The sequence below is a fragment of the Hippoglossus stenolepis genome, chromosome 1, assembly GCF_022539355.2.
Source record: "Hippoglossus stenolepis isolate QCI-W04-F060 chromosome 1, HSTE1.2, whole genome shotgun sequence".
Classification (NCBI taxonomy): Eukaryota; Metazoa; Chordata; class Actinopteri; order Pleuronectiformes; family Pleuronectidae; genus Hippoglossus; species Hippoglossus stenolepis.
The window spans coordinates 3,632,953-3,649,574 of record NC_061483.1 but is presented as its reverse complement, the minus strand read 5'-3'; the positions used below and the strand labels follow the sequence as shown (position 1 = coordinate 3,649,574).

Sequence of the window (16,622 nt, the reverse complement as noted above, 5' to 3'; positions counted from 1 at the left end):
TACAAACTTATAGGTCAAAAAATTGGTGGAAAACTCTCAGGTCGTTGATCTCTAGTAAAACTTATATATTCTTATTTCTTATGCTGAATTGATTTTGTATCAGCAGACCGGAGCTGCAGCAGTGTGGATCTCCTTTCAGTGGTTCATGGTTGTTTTGGTCGTGTTTTTAAACTCAAAACAGAAAATTTGTGTCATGGCTTTGAAAAAACTTAGTGCGTGATGGACATGTATCTCCACCACAGACCATCGAAAGAAGTATTTAAGTTTATTCTTCTGGCCAAAACAGACATATTCACCATGGTCACTCATTGTTTCATGATATGCAGACAAACTGGGTCCATTTCTAATCTGTACCCACCCAGCTGGAGCGGGTGGTCAAATTGACGAGCAGTACCTGAAGGCAGCATCAGGGTCCTCATTCTCACACCCGTAACATTACGTCACTGGATGCTTCGAGCTCGAGAGTGTTTTCTCCCAACATCCTTGAAGGTGCCCGTCGGTTTCCATGGTGATTACCAGTGAGGAGGACTGTAGCGCCACCTAGCGTCACGACAGAGACACGTCAGCGACCACTTAAATGAAATATGTTACCTTGAGGAAAACCTGCAAGAAGAGACATTTCGATAAGTCGTAGGTTCTGTATGCAATAAGTGAATTTGGGTTTTATTTTTAAGTTTTGTTCTTTCTGTGTGTTCTCTTTGTCTTTCTTGTTTTTATCAACAATACCAGAAGATGGTATGATGTATGTTTTTGAAAAGCATGGCTGTGATGTAATCCCCAACAGGAACGGGCCACATGCAGAAATGTATTTAATTGGACTTTATTCAAATGCAAAAACCTGGTGTGATTTATTGAAATGACATGAGCAGTAATGAGGTCCTGCACTGTGGTTTATTGAAAACAGTCTTTCTCTGCAACTCAGTACTCGACATTTAAAAATGAGACTGGGCCTGAATTTACGACGCTGTGGGCAGCTTGAGCAGATCAGGGGGGTTTAGGGTGAACATTAGCTGCTGCACCTCCACCTCACACACCGACAGCTCCCGGTGAATTATGTATGTGCCCTGTCACCGGTGAACACAAAAGGCTATTTGTACATGGCGGCTACATTATTTACCCAGAAACCACTTCTGTGCTGGAATAATAGCTCAGCCTGCACGGCCCCGGCGCCAAACAGGATTTTGACACAGGCTCCATCTACAGAGCAGGACAAAAATATAATTAATAATGCAAGACCTGCATTATTTGATATTTCAGTGGTGCGAGTTCCCAATTCATCAAGTTACCAAAGTCCAGTGACGTTCTGATAACCAGTTTAACCGTTTAAGGACCATGAGGTAAATGATCATATTACCTGGACAGTTGTTTCCCGTGAGCAGCCAAACATCTCTCCCTGATAATGAAATCACGTAAAACCTGAGTTTACTGCAAACCGTGCAAATGCTTCCATCAAACAATTATGTAAATTTGGTTATTTACTGTGGTGTGGTTACCGTGTGCATCTGTGCATCTGTGCATGTGATGCACGATTCACAGCTGTTTTCAACCGAACAGCCAGATATTTGTTTCCCAGCACGTTTTCCTCTGCAGCTAAATGAGCCCAGAGCATGTTTCACTCTGTTTTACTGCAAATAGACAGACGGGCTTGTAAAAATCCAACCGGCCGGAAACATCTTCACATTTTGCATAAATTCTTAAAGGATTTTGTCGGGAAAGAAATAGGAAGTAAATGAAGTTCTGTACATCAACACATCTGGTTGCCGAACACAAGAAATGTAATATGATATAAATAAGATAGAAATCTGATGGCAACAAATACCACAGATGATTTTAAAATAATTTCTCACCTTGCATTGATGGAATGTATTCCATAAATACATTCACCTAAGTACTGTATAAGTATAAAAACAAGGTGAAGCATCATATTGGATTCAGATAAACTGGTTAAGACACATTTTGGGAGGACGACTGGGGATTTTGTCTGTTTTAATATTAATCTAATCTGTTGATGTCACTTATTCTGAGGCTTGAAGAATTAAAGACATAATCACTTCTTAAAACATGTCATTTTTTAAATCCTTTTGATTATCCTACACCACTTTATTGTCAACTATTCTGTTCTATTACTGGTAAACGGTTTGTATTTATAAAGAGCTTTTCTAGTCTCGATGACCATACAAAGCACTTTTCCCCATTCAGGGTCTTGAGCAAGGACCAACGACCTTCTGGTTAGTGGACGACCCACTTTACCTCCTGAACCACAACCACAGCCGCCCTATTATTATTATTATGGATTTAATGTTGGTTTTTGTTTTGTATTATGGGCCAGAGCAACCTCCTCTCTGCTCAGGTGACTGAGGTCTTCTGGAGTGAGGCCATTTTGTGACCCCCGCAGTGGCCTCGGTTGACAGTGATAACTTTGTTTGTACAGTACGGTGAGCGAGGGAGCTCAATGCACTGCGAATCCACAGAGCATTGAACTACAGCCAGGTTCATCACTTGTTTGCGGTCCCCTGGAAACGTTCCCGTTGTCGTTTTCCCAAATTGCAGCGTGTTTCTGTATCTGCAGGTGTTGATGGAGCTGCTTTCTTAATTTTCACACCTCATTTTTCTACTTGCATGAGATGTCTTCATTGGAAGTGCGTTGACCACCAGTGTGGTGCAGGACTTTCTCAAAACAAATAACAAGGTGCACGTGCAATCTAATATGATTTCCATACATTTGTATTTCTCCTTTGTGTTGGAATCACTCACATGTCTGTGCATGCATGTGTTTGAAATGTGCAGTGTGAACCTGAAGCTCACTCCACCACTGTGATGTCAGCCTGGAGGAGGAGGAGGAGGAGGAGGAGATGGCGGAAGTGCAGGGGCTAGTGTTTGGTGACGTTGGCAGCATGCTTACACTGGGCGGGGCTAAACTCTGCTGGACACACACACCAGGATCAAACTTTGCTCCTCTGCTGTAAACTTTGACCAACACCGGGATGAAAACACAGAAACCTGGGAGCTGCGGACACATTTGACTGTTTCCTCTTTGGAGTTTTATCCTCGTTTGGAACCCGGAAGTTTGAGATCTCGTGTTTTCAAACCTCACATCTGGAACAGACTGTGACGATGAGGGGGTTCTTCTGAGCAAGAGGTCGTTCTGCGGATTTTCGGTAAGTGTGGGAAACATCTGAGAAGCGTTGCTATTCTCTGTGAGGGGATACAAAAAGTTTGGCTCGATTTAAATCTGCGGTTTCGGTGTCGCGGGGGGGTTACCGCCTCCTGGATTCACGTACAGGCGGCGTAACCTTAACGTAACTCTTCGCCGTGTGTTTGACTCTGTTGGATTTAAACCGCGGCCGCTCGGGAAGTTACCGGATCGTCCGGTTTTTTTTACTGATTTAACGGGTTTTCCTCTCTGAACCAAACCGGACGCCGGGCGCTCGTCTCCGGCTCCGTCCCCACAAACATGAGCCCAAACTACTCCCGCGACACCCGACACACTTCTTCACGTTGTCCGTGTCGCCGTCACGTTAACGGCGGGTCACACATCAACGGGTACAAAAAGGCTTAACGTGGATCCGCCGGCGTTTCCGTAAAACACGTTCCGCGCCAAGGATTTTTCAAAAACATTTCACCTGCGCGGGACAGCCTTCGCTTCCGGTACGCCGCCTCGTGCCGCGCTCCCATTGGCCGCCTCTTACGGGGAAAAGGGCGGGACCGCTGCGGGGATTCGACGGATCGCACGTCAGTTACCGCCAACACGGATGAGACGTTTTTAATGAGATTTAAACCGATGTATTTAATTTATTGATCCTCGTTATCGCGCAGAACGGGAAGGTGATTTAATCTCCGCGTTTTTATCTGACTCGATGTCGTCGCGCGGGTGTAGAACAGACCAACGCGTTTCGTCCTGAAAGCGGTAAAACTGAAATAATAATGTTTATTCACCTAAAGTCTCGTGTTTCAATTAACTGACTAACTGGAATAATGCAGGACAAACTCCCGTTGAGTTGGTTTTATAGTTTGTAGAGTAGAGTTCGTGGTAGCTAGGGTGAACTAAGTCATTATTGTTGTTGTTGTGAGATTTTATTAACTGAAAATGCATTGATTATTAGAGAGAAATTGTCATACTTGTTAGAAAATGATTGATTGAGTTTCTTTTAAAGTTAGTTAGCTAGTGTTCAGTAAAGTTAGGGTAAGTTGCTTTTTGGTCTCTTTACTTTACTCTAAACAGGACTTTTGTTTTTATTCCTCTCTGTGGAGCACTTGCATTTTTCACGATTTGAATATTTTATACACTGAAATCAGTTGATTATTAAAGAGGATAGTGTCCCAACCTTTAGCTGAATGTATCTCTAATTAATATGAACCTTTCTGAAATACCCATGCTAAGGTGGACAATGTCAAAACAGCAAAACATCTCAAAATCTAATCAAAAAAATTTTTATTCTAAGGGTGAAATACCCGCGTTGGATTGATTTAAATCGTATCTAACTCATTCACTCTCTCTTTCTCCTGACCAGGACGATGGCTTTGTAAAACCTCAGGTTCCTGTAAATACCTCGAAGAGATCATCTGACACGCGTGCGGTGTCGGAGGAGAACCAGCGAACCATGGGTCCCCTCGCTACGCCTAAGAAAGGACGGGAGGGAGGTTCTGTTGATCCATGGACGCCGACCTCCAACCTTAAAATGCTCATCAGTGCTGCTAGTCCTGACATGAGGAACCGAGAGAAGGAGCTGTGCATGGACCCTGACGGACGGGAAGGTCTCGACTCTGCACAGGTATTAAAATACGTCCGAGAATTAACACGTGACAGATTCTCTCTGTTGAGACAAGCTGTTCAAATATTCATTTTTCTGCTCTTGTCCGTGTTATTTTTGCAGGACGCTGAAAACGGAGAAGAGTCTGAGAGAATGATCAGCAGAAAAGAAAAGAGTTTGGGTTTGCTCTGTCACAAGTTCCTCGCCCGCTACCCAGATTACCCAAACCCCGCCCTCAACAACGACATCTGTCTGGACGACGTGGCCACTGAGCTCAGTACGTCCTCTCTGTCTTTGTCTTTAGCTTAAGCTTTCTTTTACATCAGTAACTTATGTTGTGCTAGTTTTTTCCTAGAGTTGATTCAATGTCTTTTCCCTTTTTTTGTCCGTACAGGTGTGGAGCGCCGGCGCATCTACGACATCATGAACGTGCTGGAGAGCCTGCACATGGTGAGCCGCTCGGCCAAGAACCGCTACACGTGGCACGGCCGCTCCAAGCTGGCCCAGACCCTGGCCATTCTGAAGCAGGTGGGCGAGGAGCAGCGGTACGGTCAGCAGATGCAGCAGATCCGGCAGCGTCTCCTGGAAGAGAAGGAGAACGAGGAGCTGGTGGAGCTGGAGAGCAGCGAGCAGGGCCAGAAGGAGCTCTTCTTCGTGGAGCTTCCGGGCGTGGAGTTCAAAGCAGGTGAGAAGCTGGAGAGTCTTCGGTCCACTTCCTCTGGCTGTCCATACATCAATCAGAGCGCGGTTAGCTGTGGTTTTGCTGGGGTAATGAATATCCTTGAAAAAGATGTTGGAGGGTGTTGAAAATGAATATTGCTTAATTGCTGCAGAGATCACGTGATCATGTTCACGGTCGTCAGCTCTTATCACCACAAACTCTCCGTCTGACGTCCCTGTGAATACACCACACACAACGTTTGTCTTAGAATTAAACATCCAAGAGACAATGACAAGAACCTGCTACCTGAGTGATTCATATTTAAACAAATCGTCCTCTTCCTGTCTCGCTGTTTGTCCCGTCCAGCCTCTGTCAACAGCCGGAAGGACAAATCTCTGCGGGTGATGAGCCAGAAGTTTGTCATGCTCTTCCTGGTGTCTTATCCTCGCGTGGTCAGCCTGGACGTGGCTGCGAAGATCCTGATCGGAGAGGACCAGGGCGCCGATCAAGACAAGAACAAGTTCAAGAGTGAGCACAGAGTCTGACGGACAAAAAGTGTTTTCCTCTCTGTCTCTGTGTTGACATCAAATCATTTCACTGTTTGCTTATGTGTTTGCAGCCAAAGTGCGGCGGCTCTATGATATAGCTAACGTGCTGCGGAGCCTGAAGCTCATCGAGAAAGTGCACGTGACAGAAGAGCGGGGGAGGAAACCCGCCTTCGAATGGGTCGGCCCCGTAGAATTCCCACAAGTCAAAGGTATCGCCAGACCTCGTTTCTTATTTGCTATTTTTCAATGTTGGTTCAGCGTTTACAGTAAGTTTGTGATATGTGAACACATATTCTATAGGCAACAAACGTTCAATTCTTGTTTCAGACCTGGGGAGCTCCATGATTGAATGTCCAAGCAGGAAGAAAAATGTTCTGGAATCACGTGCGTCTGTGGACAACTGTGCCAAAAAACTCTTTTCCTCACCGGGGGCTAAACGCAGTTTCACCCGGCACCCCTCCCTCATAAAGCTGGTAAAGAGCATCCAGGACGACCGGCGCAAGATCAACTCGGCGCCCAGCAGTCCTGTCAAGACCAGTGAGTAGAGTCCAGATCTGCAGGTCCCTGTTTTGTAGGTTTGTTAATGGTGTGATGACACATGCATCTTCTCTTGTCTTAAGGTGATTCATCAAACAGCGACATCCCGAACAAGATGGCTCAACTTGCCGCCATCTGTAAAATCCAGCTCGACCAGGAGTCAACTGTGTAAGTTTGGTCCCATTTAGATTTGTATTCAGCCTGAACTGTTGAGTTCTTGTAATCAAATCTGGCTCAGTTATACATGAGTGAATTTGGTGCAGAGGAAAGTCAACCAGAAAGTGTCAAATTAATATGGATCTCGCCATGTTGAAGGAAGTGGGGAAAGTATTTCTGGACACGCCAATTCATCCAGATTTGCTCTGGCAATTTAATTGGTTCTTATTTTGGGTCATATTTTGGAATATCACGGAAATCGGTTCAATGGTTTTTGAGTAATCATGCTCATGTGTTCATACTGTGAGTAGAAATCTGTTTCTCTTTCTAACTGCTTCTGTTTACATTGACTTTATTTTTACATCCCTTTATTTGTTTGTCATATTTTCCTTTAAAACAGAAAAGAGAGAACAGTAATGGATGATTTACCGCTTTGATAGAGAAAAAGAGAAGCAACTAAAGGTTCAGCTCTGATTTAGTATTTTACAATGAAATCATTGCAGATTTCTGGATTATTAAATGAGTTTTGCTTCTGTTCCAGGTCTGGAGGTAAAAACCTTAAAGCTGCTGCTGCTGAGTCGGACGCAGCCGCTGCGAGACTCCAGCCGACCTCCTCTCATTCAATGGAACCGCCTCAGGCACCGTTATGGACTTCAACCCAGGAGCCTGGAGTCAACACTACACTCCACCTAACCCCCCACCCCCCACTGTCACTGCAGTCCGCAGGCGCCGTCGCTTACATCCCCACACAGTGTTCGCCCCTGATCCCCGTCCTGTTTCCCCAGCAGCGGGGGAGCGGGCCCTACGCTGTGTATCTACAACCGTCTTCCCTCAGGCCAAACCCTCTGGCCAGGCCGCAGCCGACCAGCCTCGCCGTGCGCTCTATGACCTTTGAGGATAAAAGCGGACAAAGCCCGAATGCGCCGTCTACCAGCAAGACGTCAGACGCCAGCCCCACGGCGCTCAAACGGCTGCATCCAGATTCAGCTGTGGAGAGCAGCCCGTCCAAAGCCAAGAGGGCCGACCCAAACTTTAAGGTGAGAAATAAAAGAAGTGGCCACAATGTATGAAACCCACAACAACAGGGCAACACGAAATGCATTCTGGGACATTTACGTCCAGAAAAGTCACCCCCCTGTATTCTGCCCCCTGTAGGACACCTCTCCGAAGCTGTGTGAGATCCTGCAGGCCCGTCTGAAAGCCCGTCGTGGCGACCAGCTGTCCAGCCGGCCCTCGCCCCGCGTCCTCCACCTGGACCCGGAGTTTGTCAACACCCCCACTGGTGCTGGGGCCAATCAGACGCTAGAACAGAGCTTGGAGACCCTCCTGGACACAGAGGACAAGACTGTCAACTCTGACAGCGAGACGGGATTGACCCCGGTCAGAGCTGTGCCCCTCACACCCGGACAACTCCACACCGAGGTAAATAATGAACGATGCTTTCTGTGCTAAGTGTTATTCCAGGAAGGATTTTAAAAGCCTTCACGTGTTTTAGCTGCATACGAGACATTTGTTTTTCTGCCCATCCAGACTTTAGTACCGGCCGGATACCTGATCCCGATCTCCCAGCAGTCCCTCATCAGCTACAAGGAAAGTAAAGCTTCAGGGGGAGAAAGCCACAAGACCTCAACCCCCACGTACATTTACCAAACACCAACCGCAGGTAAATACCACAGAGAATCTGACGTCTGTTCATGTTTCACTATACTATACTTTGTTATAGTTAGATCAACACTGGAAACTGTTCATCGTCATCACTCCAGTTAAATTTAACTGATTTAACTATTGAAATTAATCACTTTTCAGATGATGATAGAATTGATTTGTCTGATCAATGGTAGAATATCAAAAATATACAATGTACAGAAAAATACCAAAGTCAAATTTAAGACCAGAGTCTGTTTTTAACGTCTTAAAGAGCTAATTTATCGTCAAAATGATGAATGGAATCATATTTTCAGAACGAACAATAATTCGACGTCAAACGTCATCAGAAGAGCTCAGACAGTTTTTTTATTTTGTTGTCCACAGGCTCCAGACCTGCCTCGGTCCAGGAGATGACACCCACCAGCCTTCGCCTCCACCGACCCGCTGCTGCCGACTCTCCGCGCCCCTCGCAGCAGGCTCACCACCTCCACAGCCCCAGTCCGGCCATCCTCAACTTCACCCTGCAGAACCTGGGCCTGATCTCCAGCCCAGGAAACGCCTTCGCTGCCCCTCAGACTCCAGAGCGTTGCAACTCCCTGTCCAGCCCCCTGTCAGCCCCGCTGTCTCTGCAGCAGAGAGGCATGGTCTTCATCAAACCCGTGTCCCCTGTGCCTGCACACCCAGTGACGCTGTTCAGTGTACAACAGGTGAAAATACACTCTTCTGTGTTCTGACTCACTAACTAACTTGATTGTTTTTAACTCTTTGGGTGGAATGGGGTACTTAAATGTTGCTTTTCAAGTTTTGTGAGTCGCGACCCACTGGTAAAGTCAGATTGGTGCACGACTGAGCCGCCAGGTCGCTGCTGTGTGGCCAGAACGCCCCCTGACCTGACTCTGGACCTGCTGAATTACAAATTAAGTTGTTAATACATCACAGAAACAGACTTTGATTCTCACAAACACTCAATAATAACTATTCAATCTTATTACTGGTACTGACAATTCAATACAAAAACAATTCCCAGTACAAAATGTCATTTGAATTTGTAAAGAAATGATCTCACGACCCCCAGGTTGAGACTCACTGGTATAATGTCATCAGCTTTGTTCAGTCTGAGGAAGTCCGTCATGTAATTTAACTATAGGGGTATACTTATATACTATATCCTTTATATTTGTAGAAGATGCAGGGTTTTTAATGTCTGTCCAAAGTGCCCAGACTTTAGGGAAGTGCAAAACAAAAAATGTAGTGCTTGAAAAATATCAATAAATGGTCAAATTGATTGTAACGCTTGACAAAAAGATATTGGAGGGAGGATGTATTGAAATTGAACTGCTTTTCATTCTTTATTTTCATTTCCATTGACTTATTTATCATAACCGTGAATCATGAGCCGTCCCACTAACTGAACTCTGTCCGTTGTCCAGCCCCTGATGACCACCCCCAAAGGGGCCGCGCTCCCCCAGCACAGCTTCTTCCACACGCCGGTCCCCCTCTCGCCTCTGGCCGCCATGGTGACCACAGCTGGACACGCGGCCTCCCAAACCGTTTACATCCCTCAGAGGAAGCTGGACGTGGCGTCCGAGGAGTCGTGAAGGGAAACGCTCCGGTGTCTGTGTTGATTACGTGTGTGAGTGCTGCGTCTGTGTGGTGGTCGGTTGGTGTTTCTGATGTTATTTGGTTTGTTTAGCGTGTTACAGTATTCTCTACCTCTGAGTATTTCACAGCGGCCTTGGTTCTTATCACAGTCGGCTCTAAAAATAGCTGCCGGACTGGGAGTGTGATTTCAAACCAACTTCACCAGCAACACTCATTGTGATGGGGGGGGGTTCATAAACTAATGGAACAGAATTATAATTTTTGTTTTATTTTTTGTTGTATCAAATTTTTCTTCAAATTACCACAAGTAGTAAAAGTATAAATAGCGCCACACGCAGCTCGGACGGATGTTTTGAACTGAAGAGACGAGTTTGATTGACTGATCATTTTAATAAGATGACTTTACTCTTGCACATATGTACATGTTAACTGTTGCCCCCTTTTTTAAAAAATGGAATTGTCAAGAATGTGTGAATACTTGAGACTAATCAAACGATTTGATGAGTTTAATTTATAAGCAAATGACAAATTGTTTTTGATGTCCTGCGAAATGTAAAATGCTGAATAAATTTGAATGTGTTTTTCTAAGAACGTCACACGTCATGTCTGGTTTTTCTTTTCTCCTCCAGAGGAATTTCTCCATATGCTGCATATCCACTGAGCCTGATTTTAAGTTTTTTTGTTCCAGTTTAGTTTAATTCATATATATTACCCTTCTTCTTCATTAAATTTCATTTCTATATTTGGTATTTTTACACCAAGTATCTCCAAAGCTCTCCTCAGTTCTCTGATGAAGTTTCTCCCATTCAAACTGTTTTCTTCCCTTATAATTAAAATGATTTCTCATTTCCTCTCACCTCATTCTTACTCTTTGAATAAATAAGAAACATGTTTCCTGATTCAGACGACTTAGTTCAGTCATCTCCATCATTTAACTGCAAATTAACTTTCTACAATATAATATGAACGTGCCTGAATCCTTTAGAGTCCTCGGCTACTGCGGCTAGTTTTAAATACCACGTTAAATTTAGTTTCACCTTGCTGATGTTTGGTATCTTTTTTATTTCAGAAAATACATTTTTCAACATATTAGACCCAAAAAACACACAAGACAAATCAGGTAAAGACTCCAGAGGTTTAAAATTACTTAAAAACAGATTTAGAAAAGTGTTGATCTGCAGTCATGTCGTCGTGAACAGAAATAATCTGCTGAGTGTGTTTGTGTTCAGAATATGTGAGTGAATAAAAGAGTGGAGGAGGTGGAGGAGCGTGAGTGTGTCTGCAGACACTGAGTCAAAGGACAGAGCAGCAGCAGATCCACTGATGATGCTGTGTCACATCCACAGGAACACACAGGGAGGATGGTGGACTGGACTCTGTGTGACAGCTGATCTCAGAGCAGCTCACCTCCTCTGATTCCTCTGGAGCTCTGTCTCCACTCTGCCTCCCAGCAACAAGGCCCAGTCAGAGCCGCTCTACACACAAGCTGCTGCTGCTTCAGCCTCTGGATCCTCAGGACACAGCTCAGCCTCCGTCCACACACACTGTCCTCTTCACACTCACCTCCACAAAGATCCCTCCCAACTGTTGAGAGAAGAAGACATCAGTGTTTCCAGAGACTCACTTCATCAGCTGTGAGTCAGTGATGCAGCACATCCAGTAGAAAGAGCAGCAGGGACTTCAGTCCTGTTCAGAGGTGGAGCAGCTTCCTCTCTGCTTCATGTTCACGTGTTGGAATGAACACGCTAAGAGCTAAGTGTGTTTCCTCTGCATGTCAAAGTGCAGAGTGGACACCTGAGAGGTGGATTTACTGCTGTTACAGGTGAAGCCATGTTTCACTGTGTGAGCACGTGCACATAAAAGGGGCGGGGTTTACTGCGTATGACCAATCACAGACATGGACAGTTTGACTGACAGCAGAGCCTCATATTTCACAACGAGGATCAAACTGTTCTATAATAAAAATCAGAGGAGAACAAACACATGATCCAGAATAAAAGAAACTCAGTTACAGCTGCTAAATGCAGGAAGAACAGCTGGTAAAACATCTGGGATTGTGTCAATGTGTAAGTTACAGCGCCCCCTGGTGGCATTTGGTAAAAATATATTACGTGACCACGATATAATAACGTGTGTGAACGAGATAAATAACTCGAGGCCACGAGATCTGAATCTGTTGTTTACTAACAAGACGAGTGGAAGAGAAGAAGATTCTTGATGAGAAACGTTTGAATCCCAGGATGTGACACACACTGTCTCACTGTCTCTGAGGACACACACTGTCTCACTGACTCTGAGGACAGACACTGTCTCACTGACTCTGAGGACACACACTGACTCTGAGGACACACACTGTCTCACTGACTCTGAGGACACACACTGTCTCACTGACTCTGAGGACACACACTGTCTCTGAGGACACACTGTCTCACTGTCTCTGAGGACACTCACTGTCTCACTATCTCTGAGGACACACACTGTCTTACTGTCTCTGAGGACACACACTGACTCTGAGGACACACACTGTCTCACTGACTCTGAGGACACACACTGTCCACTGTCTCTGAGGACACACACTGACTCTGAGGACACACACTGTCTCACTGTCTCTGAGGACACACACTGACTCTGAGGACACACATTGTCTCTGAGGACACACACTGACTCTGAGGACACACACTGTCTCAGAGGACACTCACTGTCTCACTGTCTCTGAGGACACACACTGACTCTGAGGACACACACCGTCCCACTGACTCTGAGGACACACACTGTCTCTGAGGACACACACCGTCTCCCTGACTGAGGACACACACTGACTCTGAAGAAAACACACTGACTCTGACGACACACACTGACTCTGAGGACACACACTGTCTCACTGTCTCTGAGGACACACATTGTCTCACTGACTCTGACGACACACACTGTCTCTGAGGACACTCACTGACTCTGAGGACACACACACTGACTCTGAGGACACACTGTCTCACTGTCTTTGAGGACACACACTGTCTCTGAGGACACTCACTGACTCTGAGGACACACACTGACTCTGAGAACACACACTGACTCTGAGGACACACACTGACTCTGAGGACACACACTGTCTCTGAGGACACACACTGTCTCACTGTCTCTGAGGACACACTGTCACACTGACTCTGAGGACACACACTGTTTCACTGACTCTGAGGACACACACTGACTCTGAGGACACACACTGACTCTGAGAACACACACTGACTCTGAGGACACACACTGACTCTGAGGACACACACTGTCTCTGAGGACACACACTGTCTCACTGTCTCTGAGGACACACTGTCACACTGACTCTGAGGACACACACTGTCTCACTGACTCTGAGGACACACACTGACTCTGAGGACACACACTGACTCTGAGGACACACACTGTCTCTGAGGACACACACTGTCTCACTGTCTCTGAAGACACACTGTCACACTGACTCTGAGGACACACACTGTCTCACTGACTCTGAGGACACACACTGACTCTGAGGACACTCACTGACTCTGAGGACACACACTGTCTCACTGTCTCTGAGGACACACACTGTCTCACTGACTCTGAGGACACACACTGACTATGAGGACACACATTGTCTCTGAGGACACACACTGACTCTGAGGACACACACTTACTCTGAGGACACACACTGTCTCTGAGGACACTCACTGTCTCACTGTCTCTGAGGACACACACTGACTCTGAGGACACACACTGTCCCACTGACTCTGAGGACACACACTGTCTCTGAGGACACACACCGTCTCCCTGACTGAGGACACACACTGACTCTGAAGAAAACACACTGACTCTGACGACACACACTGTCTCTGAGGACACACACTGTCTCACTGTCTCTGAGGACACACTGTCACACTGACTCTGAGGACACACACTGTCTCACTGACTCTGAGGACACACACTGACTCTGAGGACACTCACTGGCTCTGAGGACACACATTGTCTCTGAGGACACACACTGACTCTGAGGACACACACTTACTCTGAGGACACACACTGTCTCTGAGGACACTCACTGTCTCACTGTCTCTGAGGACACTCACTGTCTCTGAGGACACACACTGTCTCACTGACTCTGAGGACACACACTGACTCTGAGGACACACACTGACTCTGAGGACACACACACTGACTCTGAGGACACACACTGACACTGAGGACACACACTGACTCTGAGGACACACTGGACCTATCTTCAGGAAGCTGACTGAGTGCATCTGGTGTTTTGGTGACAGGATGAGTCTGGAGAGATTGAGATGTTCTGGGTGAGTTAGAAATCAACTGAACCAACCAGACGTTGATTTAAACTTCCCTTATCCGTCCCTTTAAGGAGAGTGTGCACCACACAACAGTGAAGAGTCACTGTGGTCAGTGGGCGGAGCTTTTATACGGGTTGATCTCCAACTTAACCTGGAGCAGGTTAGCCGTTCATCAGAAGTTACCATGGTGATTTACCTCGTTAAGAAGTGAACGAGCTTCGTAGGACTGAAAAAACTAAACCTGAAGTTAACCTGATAACCACAAATCCTGCTTGGTAGCACAGACCCTGGATCTGAACTGTGATACTGACTGTGTTTAGTAACATACTGATGAAAGCAGCGTGGACTGACTCCAACCATCTACTGACCTCACAATCTGCAGTCGATAGCCTGAACGCTGCTTTAGCTCAAGCAGCTCCTTCACTCCTGAGACCTGCAGGTCGTTTCCTCTCAGATTCAGTTCTCTCAGATGAGAGGGGTTTGACCTCAGAGCTGAAGCCAGAGAAGAACAGCTGATCTCTGACAGTCTGCAGCTCTCCAACCTGGATAAAGGATAAAACTACACTGTAAATTAAACTGAGTTCATGTGTGAAAATAACACACAAATATTCATGTCAGCACAGACTCATAATATGGAAGATAAATATGAAATCAGACATGTTGGACTAAAAACTAGTCCTGATTCGGTAAAAATATATTATTTGGACCCGGTCTCTGTCCTGCAGATCAGTTTAGGAAATCCAGAACTAAACTCAGATGTGTTTTAACAAGTAGCTGAATATTTAAAATGTCACAGATTAATTAATGAATGGATCACGTTATTATGAAGAGGAATTATGTTAAATTAGAATTAAATGAGATCAATTGGGTATAAATGCTGTATTATAGATATGAGATCTACAAAAGTCAGTCAGTGAACTGACCTCAGAGTCTCCAGTCGACAGGTTGGACTCTGTAGAAAACCACACAGCTCCTTCACTCCTGAGTCCTGCAGGTTGTCGTTTAGACTCAGATCCAGTTCTCTCAGATGAGAGGGGTTTGACCTCAGAGCTGAAGCCAGAGAAGAACAGCTGATCTGTGACAGACTGCAGCCCCACAACCTGAATAAATAATAATAATAATAAACTTTATTGATATAATACTTTTTAAAAACAGAGTTTACAAAGTGCTTTGACAGCAAAGCAAGAAAAATAAATAAAACTTGAACCCATAAAAGCAGTAAAATGACAATAGAGATAAATGAACAAGTAAATAACAGGTGGAAATGATAAAAACAAAGTCAAAACACAACATCACATAAAAGCAAGTCTATAAAAATGGGTTTTAAGAATTGATTTAAAAGAAGTCACTAACTCTGCCTTATCTCCTCAGGGGGCCGTTCCAAAGCCGAGGGGCCCTGATGGTAAAAGCACGGTCACGGTTTAGTTTTCAACCTGGACTTTGGAACAGCAGGATCCACCTGAGGATCTAAGGCTGCGTGCAGGAACATACGGGCTCAATAATTCTGTGATGTAGTTTGGGGCCAGATGCTTTAAAAGTGATCAGTAAAATCTTAAAATCAATTCTAAAACGGACAGGGAGCCAATGGAGAGAAGCGAGGATCAGGGAGATGTGATGTTGCCGTTTAATACCAGTGAGAAGCTGCTGCATTCTGAACTGGTTGGAAACTAATTGTTGTTTTCTTTACCCTAAAATGAGACATTTATATTTAACTACATTATATTTACATACTTTATATTTACATCAGGAGCGGGTCCTCTCTACAGAGGCAGCCATGTTTTTTCACAGTAGCCCAGACTGGACAAACTAAACCTTTTGAATTTCTATGACAACTGAAGCTTCCACAGGTTGTCTTTCATGTTTGGAAGGGGAGGGTGAGGTGAGGGGTGTTCAGCTGCAACATGACACTTCACCACTAGATGTCACCAAACTGAACCAACAATAAAACATGATGTCTGACCTCAGAATCTCCTGTCGACAGCTTGGACTCTGTAGAAAACCACACAGCTCCTTCACTCCTGAGTCCTGCAGGTCGTTGTTTCTACTCAGATCCAGTTCTCTCAGATGAGAGGGGTTTGACCTCAGAGCTGAAGCCAGAGAAGAACAGCTGATCTCTGACAGTCTGCAGCTCTTCAACCTGGAGACAGAATAAAACGTAACTGTAAATTAACCCTCGCGTTGTTCCTGGGTCGGATTGACCCAGAGTGTGTGTGTGCGTGCGTGCGTGCGTGTGATCATCCGCAAGCCCTGGCCGGTCAGGGTTAGGGTTAGGGTGACCCAAGGATTGTCATTATCTAATTCTCCTGGGGTAATTGAGACCAATGGATTGTCATTCTCGATTCTCCTGGGGGTTCATTTAGACCCCCAGAGAGGGCGCTGTGGTGCTCTGTGTGGTCATTTAGACCCA

General features: G+C 45.5%; 1 protein-coding gene and 1 long non-coding RNA gene across 3 annotated transcripts; one reads left to right on the top strand and one right to left on the bottom strand.

The window, feature by feature from the left end:
- Positions 1–2,849: 2,849 nt before the first annotated feature.
- Positions 2,850–10,493, top strand: e2f8 (E2F transcription factor 8). Of its 2 annotated transcripts, none has more exons than XM_035151443.2 (13): positions 2,850–3,158; positions 4,512–4,772; positions 4,875–5,028; positions 5,146–5,436; positions 5,779–5,940; positions 6,032–6,169; positions 6,288–6,497; positions 6,581–6,665; positions 7,195–7,690; positions 7,809–8,075; positions 8,184–8,316; positions 8,685–9,007; positions 9,731–10,493. In XM_035151443.2, exons 2-13 carry the CDS (start codon positions 4,602–4,604, stop codon positions 9,896–9,898), a joined length of 2,598 nt encoding a protein of 865 aa, XP_035007334.1. In that variant the 5' UTR covers positions 2,850–3,158; positions 4,512–4,601; the 3' UTR covers positions 9,899–10,493. The 2 variants fall into 2 exon arrangements, with proteins under 2 accessions (XP_035007334.1, XP_035007342.1); XM_035151451.2 differs by lacking the exon at positions 2,850–3,158 and adding an exon at positions 3,337–3,907.
- A 933-nt stretch (positions 10,494–11,426) lies between these two features.
- LOC118111425 lies at positions 11,427–15,186 on the bottom strand. The gene is made up of 3 exons (XR_004697091.2): positions 15,139–15,186; positions 14,584–14,757; positions 11,427–11,486 (listed from the first exon to the last, which is right to left on the bottom strand). It is a non-coding gene; the product is annotated as an uncharacterized LOC118111425 (long non-coding RNA).
- Between the last annotated feature and the right edge of the window lie 1,436 nt (positions 15,187–16,622).

Coding starts and splice junctions, on each gene's coding strand:
- e2f8 (XM_035151443.2), top strand. CDS start 4,602: ATGGGTCCCCTCGCTACGCCTAAGAAAGGACGGGAGGGAGGTTCTGTT. Junction 7,691..7,808: donor GGGCCGACCCAAACTTTAAG/GTGAGAAATAAA, acceptor TGCCCCCTGTAG/GACACCTCTCCGAAGCTGTG. Junction 8,076..8,183: donor CCGGACAACTCCACACCGAG/GTAAATAATGAA, acceptor CTGCCCATCCAG/ACTTTAGTACCGGCCGGATA.